Here is a 23,631-nt window from a genome sequence, read left to right on the forward strand (position 1 = left end):
CGAATAGTGAGGTGTGCTGGGAATGACTGTCGGAGGCCCCTGTTCGGAATGATTTCAACTCCCACCTCCAAACGAGCTTTTCTCATGTCCCAGGGGAGGTAGGGGACATGGAGTCTGAATGGACCCTGTTCAAAACCTCCATTGTGGAAGCTGCCAGGCATAGCTGCGGCCAAATGCTTGTGGGTGCCTGTCGGGGTGGTAACCCAAGAACCCCCTGGTGGACACCAGTGGCGAGGGAGGCCGTGAAGGTGAAGAAAGAGGCCTTTAGGGACTGGATGGTCCGAAGGACTCCTGACTCAGCAGAGAGGTACCGACAGGTAAAAAAGGTGGCAGCCGCAATGGTGGCAGAAGCAAAATCCAGGGAATGGGAGGAGTTTGATGAGGTCATGGAAAAAGACTTTCGTTCTGCCTCAAGGAGGTTCTGTACAACTGTCCGGTGACTCAGGAGCGGATATTGTTGGTCAGTGGAAGGAGCACTTTGAGGAACACCTTAATCCGGGAGATGTGCCTTCTTCACAGGAGTCAGGGTTGGAGGCCTCTAGCGTGTCAAGTTCCATTTGCCTGGTGGAGGTCATTGAGGTAGTTGGTAAGCTCTTCAGTGGCAAGGCACATGGACAAGGGGTGGATGAGATTCGTTCAGAGATGCTTAAGGCTCTGGATATTGTGGGGCTATCGTGGCTAACATGCCTCTGCAATATTGCATGGACCTCAGGAACAGTACCGTTGGACTGGCAGACCGGGGTGGTGGTCCCTATTTTTAAAAGGGGGACCAGAGGGTGCGTGCCAGCTATTGGGGTATCACACTGCTCAGCCTCCCTGGGAAAGTCTATGCCAAGTTGCTGGAAAGGAGACTCCGACCGATAATTTTACCTCAGATTGAAGAGGAACAACGCGGATTCCGCCCTGGCCATGGAATAATGAACTAGCTTTTCACCTTCTCACAGATTGTTGAGGGGGCATTGGAGTTTGCCAACCCAGTCTACATGTGTTTTGTGGACTTGGAGAAGGCTTGTGACCGTGTTCCTTGAGATATCTTGTGGTAGGTCCTGCAGGAGTATGGGGTGTCTGGGCTACTACCCCAGGCCATCCAATCTCTGTACTCCTGGAGTGAGAGCTGTGTTCGTATACTCAGCATTAAGTCAGACTCTTTCCGTGTTAGCGTTGGACTCCACCAGGGTTGTGCCCTGTCTCCACTCCTGTTCATGATATTCATAGGTAGAGGGTCAGAGTGTAGCCGGGGTCAGGAGGGCATTATGTGTAGAGGCTGGAGGGTGGCATCTCTGCTATTTGCAGATGATGTTGTTCTTTTGGCTAATTCACATGGATGCCTCCAGCACTCACTGGAGTGGTTTGCAGCTGAGTGTGAAGCAGTTGGTATGCAGATCAGCACCTCCAAATCTGAGTCCATGGTCTTAGCCTGGAAAAGGATCACATGCCCACTCCAGGTAAGGGGAAAGGACCTGCCCCAGAGTTTAAGTATCTTGGGGTCTTATTCACGAGTGATGGAAAGAGGGATCATGAGATCGGCCGCTGGCTGGAACAGGTTGCAGCAGTAATGCAGTCACTGTACCAGACTGTAGTGGTGAAGAGGGAGCTGAGCCATAAGGCAAAGCTTTCTGTTTACCGGTCGGTCTACATCTCGACCCTCACCTATGGTAATGAGCTGTGGGTAATGACCGAAAGAACGAGATTGCAAATATAAATTGCAGGTATTGTACCTGTAGCCATAACTAACAGTCACAATCTCTCCTTTTTAATTTACCCTTTGTTTCCTTGTAAGATGCATCATCATTCCAGGGTTTAGCATGTCTATAGTCATCTGGCATTGATTCATTGGCACTTCAGTTGCAGGATGCAAGTTCATTCAGTATGAAAAGCCTCTTTCTCTCACATTCTCTTTTCAGGGACAATTACAATGCATCAAATGGTTTCTATTGTTGTGTTCTTCATTCTCGTCATCATCTTCACAGTCATGGTCTTCATATACAGGTAAGTGCCTATCACATATTACATGAGTACATACAGAACGAGCATCTTCATAGACCAGCTCTGTCTGTTTATGTGTTTGACTCCTCAGTTCCACAATTATTTCTTTCTCTTTCTCTTGCATGCTCACTTATGTATAAAAGAAAGCTGAAGTTGGAGAAGGAGTTGGCCGCTCAGCTCTGGAGGATCTCTTGGGAGGACATGCAGATGAGCAATCTGGAGAAGGTGCTGCGCAGTGCAGGCAGCAAACTCACCCTCTCTCTGGTGAGTGCGAAAGGTCTTCTGCTCTCCAGAAAATGTCATTTATTCAGTTTCTCCCTTTTCTGAATTTCCGAAATTCTTCCAGCCAAAGTTTGCTTTTTCAGTTTTGCACTTGAGTTATGAGGCTAATGTAGCTAAAAGGTAATGTAAAGGTGTTTTCACCTGATAAAGCTCAAAGCAACTAATTGAATTTTCTGAATTATGTGCAACATAATTTTTGTGCAACTTGACTGTACACAAAGCTATTAAGAAACAAAATTACAACAGTCAAACATCCATCCATCCATCCATCCATTTTCTAAGCTGCTTCTCCGTCAGGGTCGCGGGGGGGAGCTGGAGCCTATCCCAGCAGTCCTCGGGCGGAAGGCAGGATACACCCTGGACAGGTCGCCAGTCCATCGCAGGGCAGACACAGTCAAACATTTGATAACTAAATATCCATTTTATATTTTCTTCTCATCTTGGTATAATTTTTCCAGGTGTCATTATTATTCTAATTTCTGTAATTTCTATAGATTTTTTATAATTTACCTATATACCTATTTATGGCTCTTTACCATATAATTAATTGTATCTGTAATTTGTTCTGTGCATGATAAGTCTTTAAAAATGAATGATGAGTTAGCCATTATGTTACAGTCATACTTGTCATATCTCAGTCACTGCTTCTGTAATAATTTTCATCCGTTCACTTCCAAAGGTATCTCCACTCTATGTAAAATGATCAATTTTACATCAATGAAAAATGTGAAAAATCTTGATCTTGCTAAGAAGATCACAAAAACAGCAGGCCATTAAAAGGCATGAACTGCCTTTTAAACAATTGTTACTTTTAATAATTATTTATGTTCATTTTGAGAAACTCATTAGTTTGTTATCAAGCAACTGACAAAATGAAAACTGTCAACCTTGCATGAAGGTGTTTAGGAGAATCTCATTTTCAGTCATCCAATACACCATTCTATTTCCTTTTATGTTGTTGTTTTTAATCGTGATATCTCGTTGGCTGTTTCATGAAACTTGTTTTATTAAGTTGAGACAGTTGCAGCTGTTGCTGCTGAGATTCAAGTGAGTTAAAGATGCTTTTCAAACTTTCAATAGTTTTTATCTACATTAGTCTTATAGCCGCTGTGCTAAACTGAAGAATCAAACTTCAGACAATACGCATGTCTTAGTTGATTGTATTTGGATAGTTTAACTTTTGCCTAAACCATTGCTTTTAGAAAGACTATAAGATTTTCTCTCAAACTGCTTCATTCTTCCTTTGCAGCGAGGCTCCAACTATGGTTCTCTGCTGACTGCTGATGGGAACTTCCAAGTCTTTGCAAAGACTGCTTACTTTAAGGTACACATCTCCTCACACAGGCCTGATCACACTGCCTGATTGCCATGGTGAGGTTAACCTTCATTTGATTCCTTCGAATGTCAAAGAACTTACACTCCACTCCTCATCCTCAAAATGTTTATCTGACTTCCAGGGAAACATTGTGGCCATCAAATATGTCAACAGGAAACGCTTCGAACTGACCAGGAAAGTGCTGTTTGAACTTAAACATGTGAGTTCATGAGAAGACATGTTGCTTTTGGGGGACGAATTACTAACATAATCGATAGTGTGAACTGCCCAGGGGCATTTTTTTGCAGATAATTTTCTGAAAGTGTATGTGCATTATTCTCTCTTCACTGTAGATGAGGGATGTGCAGAATGACCATTTGACTCGCTTCATCGGAGCATGCATTGAGCCAGCTAATGTCTGCATTGTGACAGAGTACTGTCCACGAGGCAGCCTGCAGGTACACCTTGACTTCACTTCACACCCTGCACAGCTTTGGAATAAATCTAAACCTGACTTTGTGTCCTCCCCACCCTCCACCATCCCCACATGCCCTTTAAGCTGTTAATCATAGGAGCCTGTTCAGTGGTAACCATGGTATCTGCACTAAATGGGAAATGTCTGCACACAACGTCATTGCACAGCATACTCATACTCTGTGTTATAAAGGCACACTTCAGAGCTGATGAAAGCAAAGTGATGCTGGTTCAAGACCATGATTGAAACTGTTACGCAATGCATGTGCTACAAAAGATTTCCAGTAGGAGCTTAAGTTCTTCTGTATGGCAAAATAATGTAGTGTGTGGTGTCAATGATATGAGCACCACTGCTCTGAAAAAAAAATTCTGTACAGGTATCATGCCTGTCAGCTTAACCCTAACATGAAAAAATGGGGGTTAGTGGTGGAAAACCTGCAGAACTAGATAAAAGCCTTCACCCTTGAGTCTCCCAACCTTGTGCCCTTAACTTTTTGCTTTCATTATTTAGGACCTTTATGAATACAATTTTACATTTTTGATTTTTTTCAATATTTTACATTGTTTAAAAATACTGCCCGTATATTTATTTATTTATTTATTTATCAATACAGATATTGGTCATAATAATAATAATAATTGAATGGGATATCTCTGTAGTCTTAAACAATCAGAAATATATGCCCATATGTTCATTTGTCCTGAATAGTGTACTGCATTGTATGAGCGTACAGCTTGCAATAAAGCATTTTGCAATATCAAACAACAATTTTTATAGTATGGCAATGCCAACTGTTCCTCTAGATTTGACTTCACAGTATGTCAAACATAAAGCTGCATTCAGGGGAATTTTCAAGGGAACTCTTTAAATGCCATCTGTTTTTATTAAGCATCTATGTTTGGTAATCTTTTTAAATGTCAGCACACAAAATCAGTCTCTAGTATTTAATGTGAATAGGGGTATTGGTCAATAACCTTGAATCCTATTGGGCTATTACTGCAATGAAGCTGCATAGTACACCAGAATTTGTAAAATTTGAGAATGTGAAATGTCTTTTATGGAATTAGCCCGGAAAAGGATGGCATGCCCACTCCAGGTAAGGGGAAAGGACATGCCCCAGGTGGAGGAGTAACTCAGAGTCTTGTTCACGAGTGATGGGAAGAGGGATCATGAGATCAGCCACAGGTTGGGACAGGTGGCAGCAGTAATGCGGTCACTGTACCAGACTGTAGTGGTGAAGAGGGAGCTGAGCCATAAGGCAAAGCTTTCTGTTTACCTGTCGGTCTACATCCCGACCCTCAGCTATGGTCATGAGCTGTGGGTAATGACCAAAAGAATAAGATCGCGAATACAAGTGGTGGAAATGAGCTTTCTTCACAGGGTGGTGGGCTACACTCTATTTGATAGGGTGAAGAGCTCAGCCATCCAGGAGGAGCTCAGAGTAGTGCTGCTACTCCCCCGCATTGAGAGGAGCCAGCTCAGGTGGTTAAGGCATCTGATTCGGATGCCCTCTGAACGCCTCCCGGTGGGGACGGCCTAATGGGATAAGACCCCGGGGTCGTCCTAGGACCCGCTGGAGGGATTATATCTCCAAGTTGGCCTGGGAGCGGCTTGGGGTCCCTGGGAATGAGCTGGAGATAGTTGTGGGGGACAGGGTCATCTGGGATTCTCTGTTCTCCCCACTGCTACCATGACCCTATCTGGATTAAGTGGTTAAGGAGGATGATGATGATGATGATGATGATGAAATCTCTCTTATGGAATTACAGTGTACATTTGTATGAATTACTATAGGTGTACTTCATACCTGTTTACACTGCTGAGTTTTAGCAACGTCTTCATAAGGAGGAATTGCTAACTTTGGTGAGGGGTGTGTCTTTGTTTGTGTTAAGGACATTCTAGAGAATGAGAGCATCACACTGGATTGGATGTTCAAATATTCACTAATCAACGACATTGTAAAGGTACGTGTATCTGTGTTGTTTGTAGCTGTGTTCAGCTATTACCCTCCTTTGTTGTTGACTAATTAGTCTGATTCTAAATGTTAGACTCGATGGTTAGTCTGGTTTTAGAATTTAGTAGCATCATATTCAATTTTAGACTCATTGGGCAGTCTGGCTTTAGAACTCTTTTCATCCTCTCATCTGCTTTTTTATCCTCACAGGGTATGGCCTTCCTTCACAACAGTGTGATTGTATCCCATGGCAACCTGAAGTCCTCGAACTGTGTGGTGGATAACCGCTTTGTGCTGAAGATCACTGACTATGGGCTGTCCAGCTTCAGGACTGAATCTGACCCTGAGGATGCCCATTCCTATTATGCACGTGAGTTATATGACCTGCTTCTTAGTCATTCAAGGGGTTCAGTGTAGCTCTGCACTGGGTTCTCTGCACTGCCATGATAGACCTATCTCTGCAAATAAAACGGCCAAAGAAGCAGTAAAGCACTGAAAGGCCAATCAGTAAATGATTATGAGCAAACTACAGCAGGAGAACAGCAGAATAGCAGTAGGAGAAGCATACAGACTATAAAATAAATGCTGCACAACAGTGCAGCCATAGGTAGTTAGAATCAAAATGGTAACAAGAGTTAAAACATTGACAATATTCTATACATACAGTATCTCACAAAAGTGAGTGCACCCCTCACATTTCTGCAAATATTTTATTATATCTTTTCATGGGACAACACTGTAGAAATTAAACTTGGATATAACTTAAAGTTATATCCTGGATCGGGCCCTTGCCATGGTGGAAGGGCTTGTGTGATCTAGGGCTCTTCAGAGCTAAGTCGTCAGGAGCAATATGCTCCTGGTAGGGTCTCCCAGCGCAAACAGGTCTGGAGTGAAGACCCAGACTAACAGGATCCAAGAAACCCACCATGAAAAATGGGCACAGAACACTGTGTGCCCTGCCTGGGATAGGGTCACTGGGACCTACCCCTGGAGCCAGGCCTGGGGGTAGTGTCCCCCGGAGAGTGCATGGTTGCTGGGTAGCCGGGCTCAGCCTGAAGAGGCAACGCGGGGAGACCATGTGGGCCCACCGCCCACAAGGTCCAGCATGGGGGAGCGGTGTAGTGCTGCACAGGCAGTGGGAGATTGCAGAGGGCCCTTGGCGGGAGACCATGTGGCAGAAACTGGCTCTTGGCACATGGAATGTAACCTCACGGGGGTGGAAGGAGCCGGAGCTTGTGCGGGAGGTTGAGAGGTACCAAGTAGATATAGTTGGGCTCACCTCCACCCACAGTGTCAGCTCTGGAATCAAATTCCTTGATAGGGGTTGGTCCCTGTCCTACTCAGGGGTTGCACAGGATGAGAGGCACCAGGCGGGTGTGGGGATACTCATGAGTCCCCAGCTGGTAGCCGTGCAGTTGAAGTTTGTCCAGGTGGATGAGAGGGTTGCCTCAATGTGAATTAAAGTCGCAGAGAGGAAAACTGACTGTTGTGTGTACTTATGCACCAAACAACAGGTCATAGTATTCGGCCTTCTTGGAGTGAGTGGGCGGGGTTCTGGAAAGGGTCCCGCCTACAGACTCCATAGTCTTGGGGACTTCAATGCTCTGTTGGAAGTGACTGGGAGACCTGGAGAGGCGTGATTGGGAAGAATGGCTTGCCCAATCTAAACCTGAAAGGTGAACTGTTATTGGACCTCTGTGCCAGGCATGGATTGTCCACAATGAACACCAAGTTTGAACACAAGGATGTTCATAAGTGTACGTTACCAGAGCTCCTTGGTTCAGAGGTCAATGATCGACTTTGTTGTTGTTTCATCTGACTTGGGACCATATGTTCTGAACACTCGGGTAAAGAGAGGTGCTGAGCTGTCAACCGATCACCATCTGGTGGAGAGTTGGATCAGATGGCAAGGAAAACTGATGGTCAGACCCGGTAGTCCCAAGCGAATAGTGAGGGTGTGCTGGGAATGACTGTCGGAGGCCCCTGTTCAGAATGATTTCAACTCCCACCTCTGGGAGAGCTTTTCTCATGTCCCAGGGGAGGTAGGGGACATGGAGTCTGAATGGACCCTGTTCAAAACCTCCATTGTGGAAGCTGCCAGGCATAGCTGCGGCCAAATGCTTGTGGGTGCCTGTCGGGGTGGTAACCCAAGAACCCCCTGGTGGACACCAGTGGCGAGGGAGGCCGTGAAGGTGAAGAAAGAGTCCTTTAGGGACTGGATGGTCCGAAGGACTCCCGACTCAGAAGAGAGTTACCAACAGGTGAAAAAGGTTACAGCCGCAACAGTGGCAGACGCAAAATCCAGGGCGTGGGAGGAGTTTGGTGAGGCCATGGAAAAAGACTTTCGGTCGGCTTCAAGGAGGTTCTGGACAATTGTCCGGCAGCTCAGGAGTGTTCTGGGTGGCTGCGCCCAAGCTGTATTCGTCAAGGGTGGAGAAACTTTGACTTCAAATGAGGATATTGTCAGTCGGCGGAAGGAGCACTTTGAAGAACTCCTTAATCCGGGAGACATGCCTCCCTCACATGAATCAGGGTTGGAGGCCTCTAGCGTGTCAAGCTTCATTTCCCTGCTGAAGGTCACTGAGGTAGTTGGCAAGCTCTTCAGTGGCAAGGCACTGGGGGTGGATGAGATTTGTCTGGAGATGCTTAAGGCTCTGGATATTGTGGTGCTGTCGTGGCTGACGCACCTCTGCAATATTGCATGGACCTCAGGAACAGTACCCTTGGACTGGCAGACCGGGGTGGTAGTCCCCATTTTTAATAAAGGGGACCTGAGGGTGTGTGCCAACTATTGGGGTATCACACTGCTCAGCCTCCCTGGGAAAGTCTATGCCAAGTTGCTGGAAAGGAGACTCCGACCGATAGTTGAACTTTGAAGAGGAACAATGCAGATTCCGTCCTGGCCATTGAACAATGGACTAGCTTTTCATCCTCTCATGGATTGTTTAGGGGGGCATGGCAGGTTGCCAACCCAGTCTACATGTGTTTTGTGGATTTGGAGAAGGCTTGGGTTCCCCGAGATATCTTGTGGGAGGTCCTCCGGGAGTATGGGGTAAAGGGGCTACTACTCCGGGCCAATCATTCTCTGTACTCCCAGTGAGAGCTGTGTTCGTATACTCAGCATTAAGTCGGACCCTTTCAGTATTAGCATTGGGCTCCGGCAGGGTTGTGCCCTGTCTCCACTCCTGTTTGTGATATTCATGGACACGGTGTCAAGGCGTAGCCAAGGTCAAGTGGGCATTATGTGTGGAGGCTGGAGGGTGGCGTCTCTGCTGTTTGCAGATGATGTTGTTCTTTTGGCTGAATCACATGGTTGCTTCCAGCGCTCACTGCAGCGGTTTACAGCTGAGTGTGAAGCAGTTGGTATACAGATCAGCACCTCCAAATCTCCATGGTCTTAGCCCGGAAAAGGATGGCATACCCACTCCAGGTAAGGGGAAAGGACTTGCCCCAGGTGGAGGAGTTTAAGTATCTTGGAATCTTGTTCCCGAGTGATGGGAAGAGGGAACGTGAGATCGGTCACAGGTGGCAGCAGTAATGTGGTCACTGTACCAGACTGCATTGGTGAAAGGATGGCATGCCCACTCCAGGTAAGGGGAAAGGACCTGCCCCAGAGTTTAAGTATCTTGGGGTCTTATTCACGAGTGATGGAAAGAGGGATCATGAGATCGGCCGCTGGCTGGAACAGGTGGCAGCAGTAATGCAGTCACTGTACCAGACTGTAGTGGTGAAGAGGGAGCTGAGCCATAAGGCAAAGCTTTCTGTTTACCGGTCAGTCTACATTTCGACCCTCACCTATGGTCATGAGCTGTGGGTAATGACCGAAAGAATGAGATTGCGAATACAAGCGGCGGCAGGTTACACTCTATTTGATAGGATGAGGAGCTTGGCCATCCGGGAGGAGCTCGGAGTAGTGCCGCTACTCCTCCGCATTAAGATGAGCCAGCTCAAGTGGTTCAGGCATCTGATTTGGATGCCCCCTGGACGCCTCCCAGTGGGGGGGTGTACCAGGCTTGGCCTACCGGGATAAGGCCCCGGGGTCATCCTAGAACCCACTGGAAGGATTACATCTCCAAGTTGGCCTGGGAGCGGCTTGGGGTCCCTGGGAATGAGCTGGAGGATGTTGCAGTGGACAGGGTCATCTGGGATTCTCTGCTACCGCAACCCTATCTGGATTAAGCGGACAAAGATGATGATGATGATATAACTTAAAGTAGTCAGTGTACAGTTTGTGTAGCAGTATAGATGTACTGTACTCTCAAAATAACTCAAAACACAGCCATTAATACTGTATCTAAATAGCTGGCAACACAAGTGAGTACACCTCACAGTGAACATGTATAAATTGTGCCCAAATGTGTCTTTGTCCCTCCCTGGTGTCATGTGACTTGTTAGAGGTTCCAAGTGTGAATGGGGAGCAAGGCTGTTAAATTTGATGTTTTGGGTACAATTCGCTCATACTGGCCATTGGATATTCAATGTGGCAATTCATGGCAAAGAACTCTCTGTGGATGTCAAAAATACACGAGTGCTGCCAGCATTGCTGCAGAGGTTGAAGAACTGGGAGGTCAGCCTATCGGTGCTCAGACCATACGCCGCACAATGCATCAGCTTGGTCTGCATGGCCATCATCCCAGAAGGAAGCCTTTTCTGAAGCTGACGCACAAGAAAGCCCAAAAACAGTTTGCTGAAGACAAGCAATCCAAGAATATTGAATACTGGAACCATGTCCTGTGATCTGTTGAGACCAAGATAATCTTGTTTGGCTCAAATGGTGTCCAGCATGTGTGGTGGCGCCCTGGTGAGGAGTACCAAGACAACTGTCTCTTGCCTACAGTCAAGCATGGTGGTGGTAGCATCATAGTCTGGAGCTGCATGAGTGCTGCCGGCACTGGGTAGATGCGATTCATTGAGGGAAACATGAAATCCAACATGTACTGTGACATTCGGAGGCAGAGCATGATCGCCTCCCTTTGGAAACAACTCAATAATGAGCCCAAACACACCTCCAAGATGACAACTGTCTTGCGGAAGGTAAAGGTGATGAACTGGCCAAGTATGTCTCCAGACCTAAACCCAACACCTGTGGGGCATCCTCAAGCTGAAGGAGGGGGAGTGCAAGGTGTCTAACATCAACCAGCTCTGTAATGTCATCATGGAGGAGTGGAAGAGGATTCCAGCAGCAATCTTCGCAGCTCTGGTGAATTCCATGCCCAAGAGGATTAAGGCAGTGCTAGATAATAAGGGTAGTCACACAAAATATTGACACTTTGAGCACAATTTGGACATGTTCACTGTGAGATGTACTCACTTGTGTTGTCAACTATTTAGACAGTAATGGCTGTGAGTTATTTTCAGAGGACAGTAAATCTATACTGCTATACAAGCTGTACTCTGACTACTTTAAGTTATATCCAAGTTTAATTTCTATAGAGTTGTCCCATGAAAAGTATAATAAAACATTTGCAGAAATGTGAGGGTTGTGCTCACTTTTGTGAGATACTGTAGGCATGAAAAAGTAATAAGTGTAGTATGAAGTTTGTGAAAATGAGCACAGAATTTTAATAGTCTGTTGTGATGTTCACTTCCACATATTGCTTATGCCAAGGTTGTTATTATTGTGTGGTCTTTAACATAGTTGTTGTTTAAATTTTTATTTTGTGGTCTTCTGTGTTTTCATAGGAGAAAAAGCACGGCATCACAATGTCAGCTAAGGTTCAGTGATGTTCAGTGTAAATGTCTCAACAGTAAACCCTTTTTAACCTGCCCTTCTTTTGGACCCTCTACCTACATCACATGTCTTATCATAGACATCGCTGGCAGACTGACCAATGCACTGGCATTCTAGCATTTAGGACCTGGTTTATAACACAGAGTCAAAATTGTCTAGCTGAGTGACCTGACTCTGCTCAGCTGCCTTGAATTTTGCTGTTTTCAGATTGAGCAGAGAGAGATCTGTGATCAGTGAATATTTGAAACTTTGCCCTAAATAGAAAATCTTTTTTTATAATAATATTTAACAATAATTTGTTAAAAATGGCCAGCAGGTCTAATTTGTAGCCTCTGAAATTGTTGTTGATACATTCTGCATCATGTTAGCCCTTGCTAGCATAAGCTTTGACTCATTCCATCCTCTTTTTGCACCTGGGCAAGCACAGCTCTAAGTACTGCAAGACTGGTATCCATGTAGGGCCAGAGACAATTGAAATCTGCAAACTGGAGCTACCAGGAGGGCCTTTTGTCAAATTCTGGAAGGTTTGCTCACACTCTCAGGTTCAGTCCTCCTCCTGCAGCTTGGCACCCCCTGTCCCTGTCAATATATTATGTAGGGGACCCACCCTCTTTGCAAAGGACAGAATGAACCTTATATAATACCCCAACAATCCCAGATGTGTGACCTCTTTTACTATTTTCACAGGATCATTTGCTACCTTGGCTTTACTGACTAGGTACTTAAGGTACTGTATTGACTGTCAAAAAAGGCTAAAGGTTCAGTCCATTGTCCCTCAACCACCCAAATGCCTATGCTTGGTGTTGTAAATGGCTGGAAAAATCTGGTCAATATGCAAATATATTGCACACGTGGATCAGAAGAAAATCGTGCATCAGGCCTCCCAGACAGCTTTGTATCGACTGCTGAAAGGTTACAGAGACCAAATGGTATTTGTTCAAACTGGTAAAAGTCCACAGATGCGGTGAGAGCTGTTTTCTCTTTGTCAACAGGGTCAGTAGCTACTTGCCAGCTCTAAGGTGGAGTATCACTCTGCACTTTCAGACCTGTCAAAGACTCCTCTATATGAGGTTGGGGATAGGTGTCATCATGAGTCATCGCATTCATCTTCCGATAATCTATGCAGAACTTCCACATCCCATGCTTTTCTTCACCATAACTACTGGTGCTGTCCATGGGCTTGAGCGTTCCCTGATGATACCTCCCTTCAACATACTCTGAAGGAGAGCCCATAGCTCTGGGTGTAGGGCAAGAAGCACTGCCCAATAGCTCTTCCTCATAGGGACCACTTCCCCATTGGCATTTGTAAGAAAAACTGCGTCTGTGCAGCTATGGTCTTCATTATTCCTTATCTCCTTGCCACTGGTGCAACAGGTCCTGCTGTGCAGATGTCAGTCCTTGAAAGAGGGGAGAAGATGCAGCACATGTTACACCTCTGCTTTTACTACATTATCTCCTTGTTGATACAGAACCAGCTGATTTGGAGCCCATACCAGGGTTAAGCCCCTGATGCATTTCAGCCACCATTCACTTTTAGTCACCCTTTACACAATCTTCAGTAAGTACCCTTTCTACAGCTGACACTGATGCTTTGGTGAATGCCAGCCCACATAACCACCTCCAACTGTGGTGCCAGTTGTACTGGAGCTTCAGTGCTTAGCCTGACAACTCCCTGGCTGGAATTCCTGTCCCTCTCAGATTTCAAATTCTGTGAAAAGAATTTGTGAAAAAGACTGTGAAAGATTAGGCCCAATCCTATATCTTATTTTAACTCCTACCCTTGTTTTCTAGTGTCACTTTGTCTCTTGTTGGAGTTACAGAGGCTAGTGGATGAAATCTTCCTCTATAAAATAGGATTATTCTTGAATAAAAAAGCATATTACTTCATCAACAGGCTAAAAGCGGCACTCTGTAGGCAACCCTGCCAGTCTACAATGATAGCAGAGGGGTGGTAAAGTTCAGCAACCTCGCTGCTGGGCTTTAGTTAAAGTGTTGGCATCATATGCCTTTAAAGATAGAGGGATATGTCAGTTATTTCTTACCACCCACCCCTAATTCTTCAGTGATATGAAGTGGAAGCTTTTAGCCAGCTTCTTGTTCAGATTTTCCTGTTCCATCTTAAATGGTGCAGCAGTTACCTTCTGGCATCTCAGGTACATAATTTGTCATGATTTAATTACAGATACATGTTGAAAATGACCATCTCTAGAATATTTAAAAGTGTTTCATTGGTTGGTTGTAGCTATACTAAATTACCATTTAGCTTCTAATGGATTAATGGCATTTGTGGTAAACAAAGTCTTACTTAGAGCCTTTTTATCTCTGCTGTTGAACTGTAGGCCCGCCCAGTTAATCAGAGTTGCATGTAATAATGATCATTTCTATTATGGATTTTGATCTCCGCAATTAGTTAAATGCAGAGAAAAGCTAGTTAATGCATTTGATTTTACAGTATGAGCCTAATTATAACAGCACCAGTCTGGCCTGTTTGTGTAGCTCATGGCAGTGTTTTCTGATGTAATGCTATGCTTCATGTAGGGAAGCTGTGGATGTCGCCGGAGTTGCTAAGGATGGGCAGCCCCCCTGCCTGTGGCACGCAGAAAGGAGATATCTACAGTTTTGGTGTCATCCTGCAGGAGGTGGCGCTGCGTAGAGGTGTCTTCTACATGGAGGGAGACACACTCAGCCCTAAAGGTCAGACAGACTTGCCTGTGGACACTCTTACTAAGCCTACAACATAACTTTAGATTTGACATTGGGTTAACCCTTAAGCCTAACCCTAAACATCATCTTTAACACTATATAACCCTACAGCCTGACCCTAAACCTCATTTTCTAACACTATATAACCCTACAGCCTAAACCTAAACTTCATTCTCTAACACTATAGAACCCTTCAGCCTAAACCTAAACCTCATTTTCTAACACTATATAACTCTACATCCTAACCCTAAACCTCAGTTTAACACTGTATAACCCTACAGCCTAACCCTCAACCTTATATTAACACTGCATAAAACTGCAGTTTAACCCTAAACCTAATTTTAACAATATATAACCCTACAGCAAAACCCTACATCTCAATAGTAACCCTGCTATTTATCCTTAAACCTCAAATTTAACAGCGTGTAATCTTGCAGACTAACCCTAAATCTCATGTTTAATCCTACAGTCAAACCATAAGCCTCATCTTTAACCTTATAGTTTAACTCTAAACTTCATCTTTAACCCAATGTTAACCCTACAGTCCAAGCCGGAACCAAAACTCTAAAATCAGGTAAAACAGTATGAGAGGATTGTAGTCTGGGGGGGTCCAAGTCATTTTCTCAAGTGCCTGGATCACGAAACACATGATCATAATAATTGCCATTTTTGCTTTGGCTTGATTTGCTCTGGATATACAATTTCAAAGTAGTATAGTTTTCATGACTGAGGTAATGGATCTGTGAAGTGACATACTTGTCGTCCCAAAGATTGAATTTCAGAGCAATTTGTGTGAGTGCAGTGTCAGTCTGTATGGAGTCTGTATGGTTAAGAAGGACTGAAATAGTGCAGTTCCACTGGCTTCCACTTCAGAGTCACAGAGTGACACTGGCGGTTGACTCCATCTTGAGTCCCTCACATCTTACGTCTCCCTTACTCCAATTATTCTGAAGAGGCACTGCAGCAATGCAGAGGAGGCTCTAATGGAATTAAGCTTTTCATGTTTACTGTCCATACAGCAAGCACACATGCACACACACATATATTAGTATGGAAAAGCTTGGGCAGCTGAACATTTTTGTTGATTCTCTGAAAATAAGTTACATGTCTGGAGGAAAAACACAAAATGTGGCCCTTTTATAGGTTATGGCACATTGTATAGTTTGTTTTATAATACATAATTGTATTGTGAAATACAATTTGCAGAAAAATGCCATGTTTAAGCATAATGTCTGTAGAGGGTGTGTTAACTTCTTTTCGCTTAGAAAATCAACAAAACATGAAATTTGATCAGGGGTGTTAAAACTTGCGATTCCACCCCGGTGATGTGCATGAAGAGGAATATAATTCTGAGGAACATAAGGGAGGATTTATTCTGGTCTGGGTCAGTTACGCCCCCTACTGCATCATGCCAGCTATGTACCAGCATTCTTGCTATGTAAAATCACATTTCCAAATTTACAGTTTGGAGAGTAATCCAATCATTTTGTCATTACTTACTACTCAGATTATTCATAGCATTCCATATGTATGTAATAAGCACAAGACAAATAAGCTGACATTACTGTTTTTTTTTTCCAGTAGCAACTGCTGTGACTCTGTAAGTCTACGGCACAAATGGTTGCTCTTATGCAGAGTTGTATATTTAGTGCTGTCCTGCAAGAATTCACTCACAGCAAGCACTTGTAGTTAGAATTTAACCAAAAAATAGAAACTAAAAACATAAAACTGTGCCCCTGCATTTGTAGTCATAGATATTTGTGCTCAGTAGGAATTTTCTTTCCCTTTAAGGATCATTTGGATGCAATACTAATGAAATGACAGTAATGGTTCATTTCATTTAACAGTGGTGATTTAGCTGCAGAGTTTTATGCTGTGGTGAGAATGTTGTGTTAAGGTTATGTCTTAATGGGATTGCATATTAATGCTCTGTGAGGCAACAAAATATCTTGATGCTAACAAATGATAGTGTAGGCAGAAAAGATAGATACCGTGCTGTAGTGGGCAGCAGTGAGAGTAAGGGTGGAGAGGACAGAGGCAGGGGCAAGTCAGGCGGGTGTTGAGTCAGTTCAGCCAGGCATGCTATTTCTGGCCTACAGAACCATTAGCCTTGGCCAACATCACCACTTTGTGCATGTTACTGATGTTATCAGGCAATGATGGACAGCCATGAGCTTAGATCCCCCCCTCACACACACACCCCCGCTGCATACATATCATCATAACATAGACATTATACCTATATACATGCAGTGCTATTACCAAGGGAATAAAGATAACGATGATGTTTGATTTTTTAAAGGCCAGCATCCACTGCACAGAGCCCATTTGACTCACCCCAGGCACTGAGTGAGCGTCACCCAGACATTTCATACCAATTTCCAGCATGAGGCTGACTGCAGCAGCATATGGTCACCATAATAATGAGATTAGGGGCAAAAAGCCAGATACACTGAGGTATAAATATGGCATTGGTAAGCAGAGGAGCAAAAAGAAAGAAAGAAAAAAACATTAATAAACAGACAGACAGATTAGACTTAAATATATCCACTTTGTTAGCATACAATAGTTTAAAAGTCAGAATGTTAGACTGAGTGAGGCAAAACACATGGCAGTACATTGTTCTGAGAACGAACGCAGCTTTGTTTGATAAGTACATCTTGATCTTCTCAGCAGTAGCGATGTGTTTAGGGTCATTATGTTGCTCTAGAATGAAATTATTTCCAGTCAAATGATTTTATTTATTATTTATTATTTTATTTTATTATTTTATTATTACACAATAACAAATAATGTTATTGTGTAATATTATTTTTTATACATGATGATGTCAAGTTATCAGGTCCAGGCGCTGTCCCCAAACTTGCACTAATCCTCCACAATGCTTGACTGGTGGGTGTAGACATGGTTCAAGGAGACGTTTGTTGCTTCAGTACACATAGCCTTCTGTTACTTCCAAAGATCTCAAATTTATTAGTCCATAAAACCTTGCTCCACTTCTCCAGTCAAGTAATGTGTTCGGTTTTTGAATATTAGTGTCTCATTGAAGGGGAACATAATGTCAGTGATTCCTTTGCGAACAGCTTTTCTTGGTAGGACACAGCTGTAACTGGTTGGTTTTAAGATTGAAAGGATGGAAGAGTTCAAGTTGGCAATAGAGTGTACAAAAGTAAAGAGTGGAGAAACTGAACTCTAATGAATTAATAAATAATGCATTGTACTTGTACTTAATGGCTGTTTAGACTGAAAATTAATTGAGAGGGTGGTCTGAACAGTGTATCAGTCTAAGATGGCTAGTAAGAAAAACATAATGTCTTTCTAAAATAAGAGGTTGGAAAGTAATCAAGTAAAATTTAATTATGACCGTTCTTCATCTCGCCTTGAAAGCTGCAAGATAAGCAGCTTAGAAGATGAATGAATAAAAGTTTTTTCATGCCCAAATTCACACAAATGTCACAAGAGGAGTTTGGGTGGTCAAGAAAGTCAAAGAAAAATTATGACTCCTTGAGTGAGTTAAACAATGTGAATATCTGCATATGGTATAAGAAGATGTTCCTTAGTAACATTTGAAAATGTTCACATGCATATTGTAGTGTCAGCATAGAGTAAGACACAGGGGAGGCCATGATTCCACCACATGAAGTGCTCTTTATTGAACATTGGGGCAGAAAGGCATATCCAAAGCACTAGAAGGTCACCACTGACTTCACCCTCATGGTGACCAACCCTCAACACAAAACGCCCACACCACAAGACACAATAAACCACAAATAACACATAACACATCTTTACAATGACAAGCAATGACTTTTAAATGACATTGAAGTCCCTTTTGGTACAGTGCACCTACCATGAGCCTCCACGTGTAGCCGCTTCTCTGAGGCAGTGCAGTAGCAGGTCGCTACAATATGTATACACGTGTATTTTGTTGTAGCTGAGATAATGGCACAATAACAACAACACTGAGAAAAAGACATATAGAGGAATAGGCAGCGGGAGAGGTAAAAACCTAGGAGACTTTTTTCACACTGCGCAGTTAGTACAGCCTAAGTGCTCTGATTGAATAGAAATGACACCTGCTTTCCTCTCTAAGGCCTCTGTTTTATAGATAGACCATACCATGCATGATTTTCTTCCTATGCAATACGCACACACATACCATTTACAAATGTGAGAAAGTGCAGTGAGCTCTAATTGCATTCGATGCTTGTCAGTCTACTGAAAGTCACTTGAAAGACACTTGAATATGGGAATTCAGAGCAGAGCCGGCAAAATGTGTGCTGATAGAATAACAGCATTCACAGACACCCCCGTTCCTTCCTTAATGACAGACGCTAAAAGCTGGATTTAGATGAGGATAAAAGGTGGAACAAGATGAAACAGTGCTAAAGGAGACAGCTGAGAATGACGAGTTCGTTAAAATGAAGCAGGTGACTCAAATGAGAGGAGAGTGCAGCAAAAATATTTTAATTTCTCTTCATTTCAGTTTAGATTTACTGATGTGTTTGTAGAGAAAAACTGGCTATTTTTCATCTGACCAGTTTGAGCCCAGCCAGACCAAAGATCACAAAGCTGTTAAAAGAGGTGGAACCTGAGGTTAATTACATTCTCTCTCTCTCTCTCTCTCTCTCTCTCTCTCTCTCTCTCTCTCTCTCTCTCTCTCTCTCTCTCTCTCTCTCTCTCTCTCTCTGTAGAGATAGTGGACCGTGTGGCTCTGGGTGAGTGGCCGTATTTGCGGCCGTCTGTTAACTCTCAGACTCACAGTGAGGAGCTGGGGCTGCTGATGCAGCGCTGCTGGGCTGAGGAACCGATGGAGAGGCCTGAGTTCAGCCACATTAAAGTCCTCCTGCGTAAACAGAACAGGTCTCGCTCGCACTTTCACATAAACACTCTACAGTTTCTTTCCTTCACTTTCTACTGTACTTTTCAGCTGTTGTCTTTCTATCTTTTCAGAGGTGGCTAGAATAGAATGAACCCTAAAATAAAAAATGTTCTTATATTTCAATATAGCCAGGAAAATATTAGAAGTAAAATTTCGATTTAGTGAGCAAGTTCCTTTTAAGTACTTAGCCTTATTATTTTAATAACATATTCTCCCTGAAATGATGCTTACTTCATTTATCTGCCCAGCACACAGTGTGTCACTCCAGCACTGTTTGTCCTCTGTCTGTTTCTGTCTCTGTGGGCTTGCTGTTTCAGGGAGGTCAGCAGGGATATTCTGGACAACCTGTTGTCTCGCATGGAGCAGTACGCTAATAACCTGGAAGAGCTGGTTGAGGAAAGGACGCAGGCCTACCTGGAAGAGAAACGCAAAGCAGAGGCCTTACTCTACCAGATATTGCCCCAGTTAGTCTTTACCAGACATATTGCATTTATATAAGCATCATTATGTTCTACCTGACACTGCAGATGGGTTTTAGTGCCACAACATGTCTGCTAACATGTTATGGTGCTAAATGTAAAATGTGTTTTGTGCTGCAGTTCAGTAGCAGAGCAGCTGAAGAGAGGAGAGACGGTACAGGCAGAGGCTTTTGACTCGGTCACCATTTACTTCAGTGACATTGTAGGCTTCACTGCACTGTCTGCAGAGAGCACACCCATGCAGGTACACGCCTCATCCTCCAGCTACACTGTTCTGAAAACATATATGAACTAGTTTTTATGTAGTTTTTAATATCTTCCTTGATTTACAGTATGAGTGGGGAGCTGATGGCTGGAGTGCAGGGCACAGAATTTCTGATTTCTCTACTCTGTGCCCTCAACGATGTTCAGTTACATGCAAATGTTTTTAATAGCGTGTTTTTGTGATTGAAGTGATAAGTTAACATGACCTCTACAGAGCAAACTTGAATATAACATTGTTCTGCACATTTTAGTGCATAATTTCTATTTATTTGCTCAGTTTAGCATATTGGGAAAAAATATTTAACAGAGATATAAAATGTGCCATGACTTTTGTGCAGGGTGTATTGTAGGTTTTAAACAGTAATTGTGCTTTTAAAAGTGCACCTAACACATATAGAAACCGTGTTAATTTATTTTCACTTATCAAGAAAATCAACAAAACACCTAATTTCACCAGGGGTGCATCAAACTTGTTCATACAACTGTACTATTGAAACACGTGATCTTAGATCAGCAGATTCTGACCTTCTCCAAATACCCTCCATAAATCTTTCTATTTTTGTGCTTCTAAATTGTGGAACTCATTACCTCTTACAATTAGGCAGTCAAGTTCAGTTAACATTTTTAAGACGAATTTGAAAAATATTGAAAAATACTAATCTTTATTTTAAAAACTACATATTGTAGTTTATTTTATTTGCGTGGTACTTTCATTTTTATTTGGTTTTGTTTGTTTGATTGTAAAAAAACTGTGAGCTACTTTGTCTAAGAAAAGTGTTCTGTAAATACAGTTTCATCATCATCATCATCATCATCATCATCATTATTTCATGAATTTCAAACACCCTAGACAGCAAAACTCGATTTAAACATTTTTGTGGCAATCTTGGGCAAAACCACTGAATCAACGCTGATCTCTGACGTTGATTATGCATTGATTTTTGTTTGTTGTGCTGGCTATTGATTAGGTGGAAAATTGAATATTGATATAATATTGATTGAACAATACTAACCAGTGGTTGAATAATTACTGATCTAAGTCTTTGTCCTGATATTGATTTATGGAGGCAGTGCTTTTGCCCTCCACAACTTGAGTTTGTTCATTCTGCTCTAGGCCAGATATGTCAGTGTGATCTGTTGTTGTCTGTTTTGTAGGTTGTGACTCTCCTCAATGATCTCTACACTTGTTTTGATGCCATCATAGACAACTTCGATGTTTACAAGGTATCTCTAAACTCACACTCAGTGTGTACCACTTACAACACAATTTTGATAGCAGGCTTGTTATATAAATGTAGTACAGCAGTATGCACCAATCAGGCATAACATTACAACCACCTCCTTGAGCTATCATCTCTGCCTTTACATCTAAAAGGTGGACTGACAAGGTAGGAGTGTCTAACAGAGTGGACAGTGAGTGGACACAGTGTTTAAAAACTCCAGCAGCACTGCTGTGTCTGGTCCACTCATACCAGCACAACACACACTAACATGTCAGTGTTACTGCAGTGCTGAGAATGATCCACCACCCAAATAGTATCTGCTCTGTGAGGGTCCATAGGGGTCCTGACCACTGAAGAACAGGGTAAAAGGGGGATAACAAAGTGTGCAGAGAAACAGATGGACCACAGTCTGTAATTGTAGATCTACAAAGTGTAGCTATATAGAAAGTGGAGCTGATAAAATGGACAATGACCATAAAAACAAGGAGGTGGTCATATGTTATGCCTGACTGGTGTAGATTGCTACATAAAAAGTGACTCGTCAGATCTCCTTAAAAAAATAACTTCATATGGGAGCAAATAAATTAACTTTTAATGTTCAAAACCGCTTATCCTTCTGGGTCATGGGGGTTGCCAGAGTCTATCCCAGCTGTCATTTGGCAGAAGGCCCTCTATGTACTACTGGTGTTTATTATTGAAAACTTCTTTCATACCTCTGTTTGTTGTATAGGTGGAGACGATTGGTGATGCATACATGGTTGTATCTGGTTTGCCAGTACGTAACGGGAAGCTGCATGCCCGAGAAATTGCCCGCATGTCCCTTGCTCTGCTGGAGGCTGTGAAAACCTTTAAGATCCGCCACCGACCCAACCAGCAGCTCAAACTGCGGATTGGAATTCACAGTGGTGAGTACACCGCTGGCTGCAAGTTATGAAGAGACAGGATATAAGCTTGCTGTGAAGACTCTCAAAGACTTGATGTCTTTGAGACTCAAATGTCCACTTCTAGCACTGATGGTGCCCTGGTTAGAGCTTGCTTGAACTCTTTATTCACACAGAGGACATCTGTGGTTTATCTTATTGGATAGTTTACTTTTTTCCAACATGTATCATTGTGCATTGCATAACATTGCTGACAACTTAAGTAACAAGACATCCTTTGAACCTTTTTACTGGGTTTAAACATTTCACTGGACCAAACTTTTAAACTGAAATGTCATTTTAGAAAATAGGAAAATCACTGTGTAGTTCTTCGAAGTCATATTCATGTTCTTTGGGTACATCTGAAACGGAACTCCTACATTTGTGACTTTACAGTTCTTCAAAAAAAACTATATTGCCAAAAGTATTTGTTCATCTGCCTTCACACACATATGAAATTGAGTGAGATCCCATGCTTAATCCATAGGGTTTAATATGATGTCGGGAAGGCTTTCCACAAGGGTTAGGTCTAGTCTGTTTATGGGAATTTCTGACCATTCGTCCAGAAGCACATTTGTGAGGTCAGACACTGATGTTGAACGAAAAGGCCTGGCTTGCAGTCTCTGCTCTAATTCATCCCATAGGCTTTCTATCAGGTTGAGGTCAGGACTCTGTGCAGGCCAGTTAAGTTCTTACACACCAAACTCACTCATCCATGTCTTTATGGACCTTGCTTTGTGCACTGGTGCGCAGTCATGTTGGAACAGGAAGGGATCATCCCCAAACTGTTCCCACAAAGTTGGGAGCATGAAATTGTCCAAAATCTCTTGGTCTGCTGAAGCATTAAGAGTTCCTTTCCTTTCAAACAACAGCACACCATAATTCCTCCTCCACAAAACTTTACAATTGGCACAATGCAGTCAGACAATTACTGTTCTCCTGGCAACCGCCAAACCCAGACTCATCCATCGGAATGCCAGACGGAGAAGCATGATTCGTCACTCCAGAGAACATATCTCTACTGCTCTGAGTCCACTGGCGGCGCTTTACACCACTGCATTCTACACTTTACATTACGCTTGGTGATGTAAGGCTTGGATGCAGCTGCTTAATTCATTCTATGAAGCTCTCTACACTGTTCTTGAGCTAATCTGAAGGCCACATGAAGTTTGGAGGTCTGTAGCGATTGACTCTACAGAAAGTTGGTGACCTCTGCACACTATGCGCCTCAGCATCCACTGACCCCGCTCTGTCATTTCACGTGGCAGACCACTTCGTGGCTGAGTTCCTGTCATTCCCAATCACTTCTACTTTGTTATAATACCACTGACAGTTGACTGTGGAATATTTAATAGTGAGGAAATTTCACGACTGGACTTGGTGGCGTCCTATCACGGTACCATGCTGGAATTCATTG

General features: G+C 43.2%; 1 protein-coding gene across 2 annotated transcripts in view; it reads left to right on the forward strand.

Annotated features, from left to right (window-relative positions):
- Window positions 1–23,631, forward strand: part of npr1b (natriuretic peptide receptor 1b) — an 86,546-nt gene that overhangs the window by 57,598 nt on the left and 5,317 nt on the right. For both annotated transcript variants that reach the window (XM_017713138.2, XM_017713137.2), the window contains exons 9-21: window positions 1,905–1,989; window positions 2,130–2,250; window positions 3,518–3,592; window positions 3,726–3,803; window positions 3,937–4,041; window positions 5,951–6,022; window positions 6,223–6,382; window positions 14,282–14,437; window positions 19,141–19,309; window positions 19,646–19,792; window positions 19,928–20,051; window positions 21,227–21,295; window positions 22,025–22,199. In XM_017713138.2, the coding sequence (XP_017568627.1) occupies window positions 1,905–1,989; window positions 2,130–2,250; window positions 3,518–3,592; window positions 3,726–3,803; window positions 3,937–4,041; window positions 5,951–6,022; window positions 6,223–6,382; window positions 14,282–14,437; window positions 19,141–19,309; window positions 19,646–19,792; window positions 19,928–20,051; window positions 21,227–21,295; window positions 22,025–22,199 (1,536 nt within the window). The remainder of the gene's footprint in view (window positions 1–1,904; window positions 1,990–2,129; window positions 2,251–3,517; window positions 3,593–3,725; window positions 3,804–3,936; window positions 4,042–5,950; window positions 6,023–6,222; window positions 6,383–14,281; window positions 14,438–19,140; window positions 19,310–19,645; window positions 19,793–19,927; window positions 20,052–21,226; window positions 21,296–22,024; window positions 22,200–23,631) is intronic.

Source organism: Pygocentrus nattereri, chromosome 3, assembly GCF_015220715.1.
Source record: "Pygocentrus nattereri isolate fPygNat1 chromosome 3, fPygNat1.pri, whole genome shotgun sequence".
Taxonomy (NCBI): Eukaryota; Metazoa; Chordata; class Actinopteri; order Characiformes; family Serrasalmidae; genus Pygocentrus; species Pygocentrus nattereri.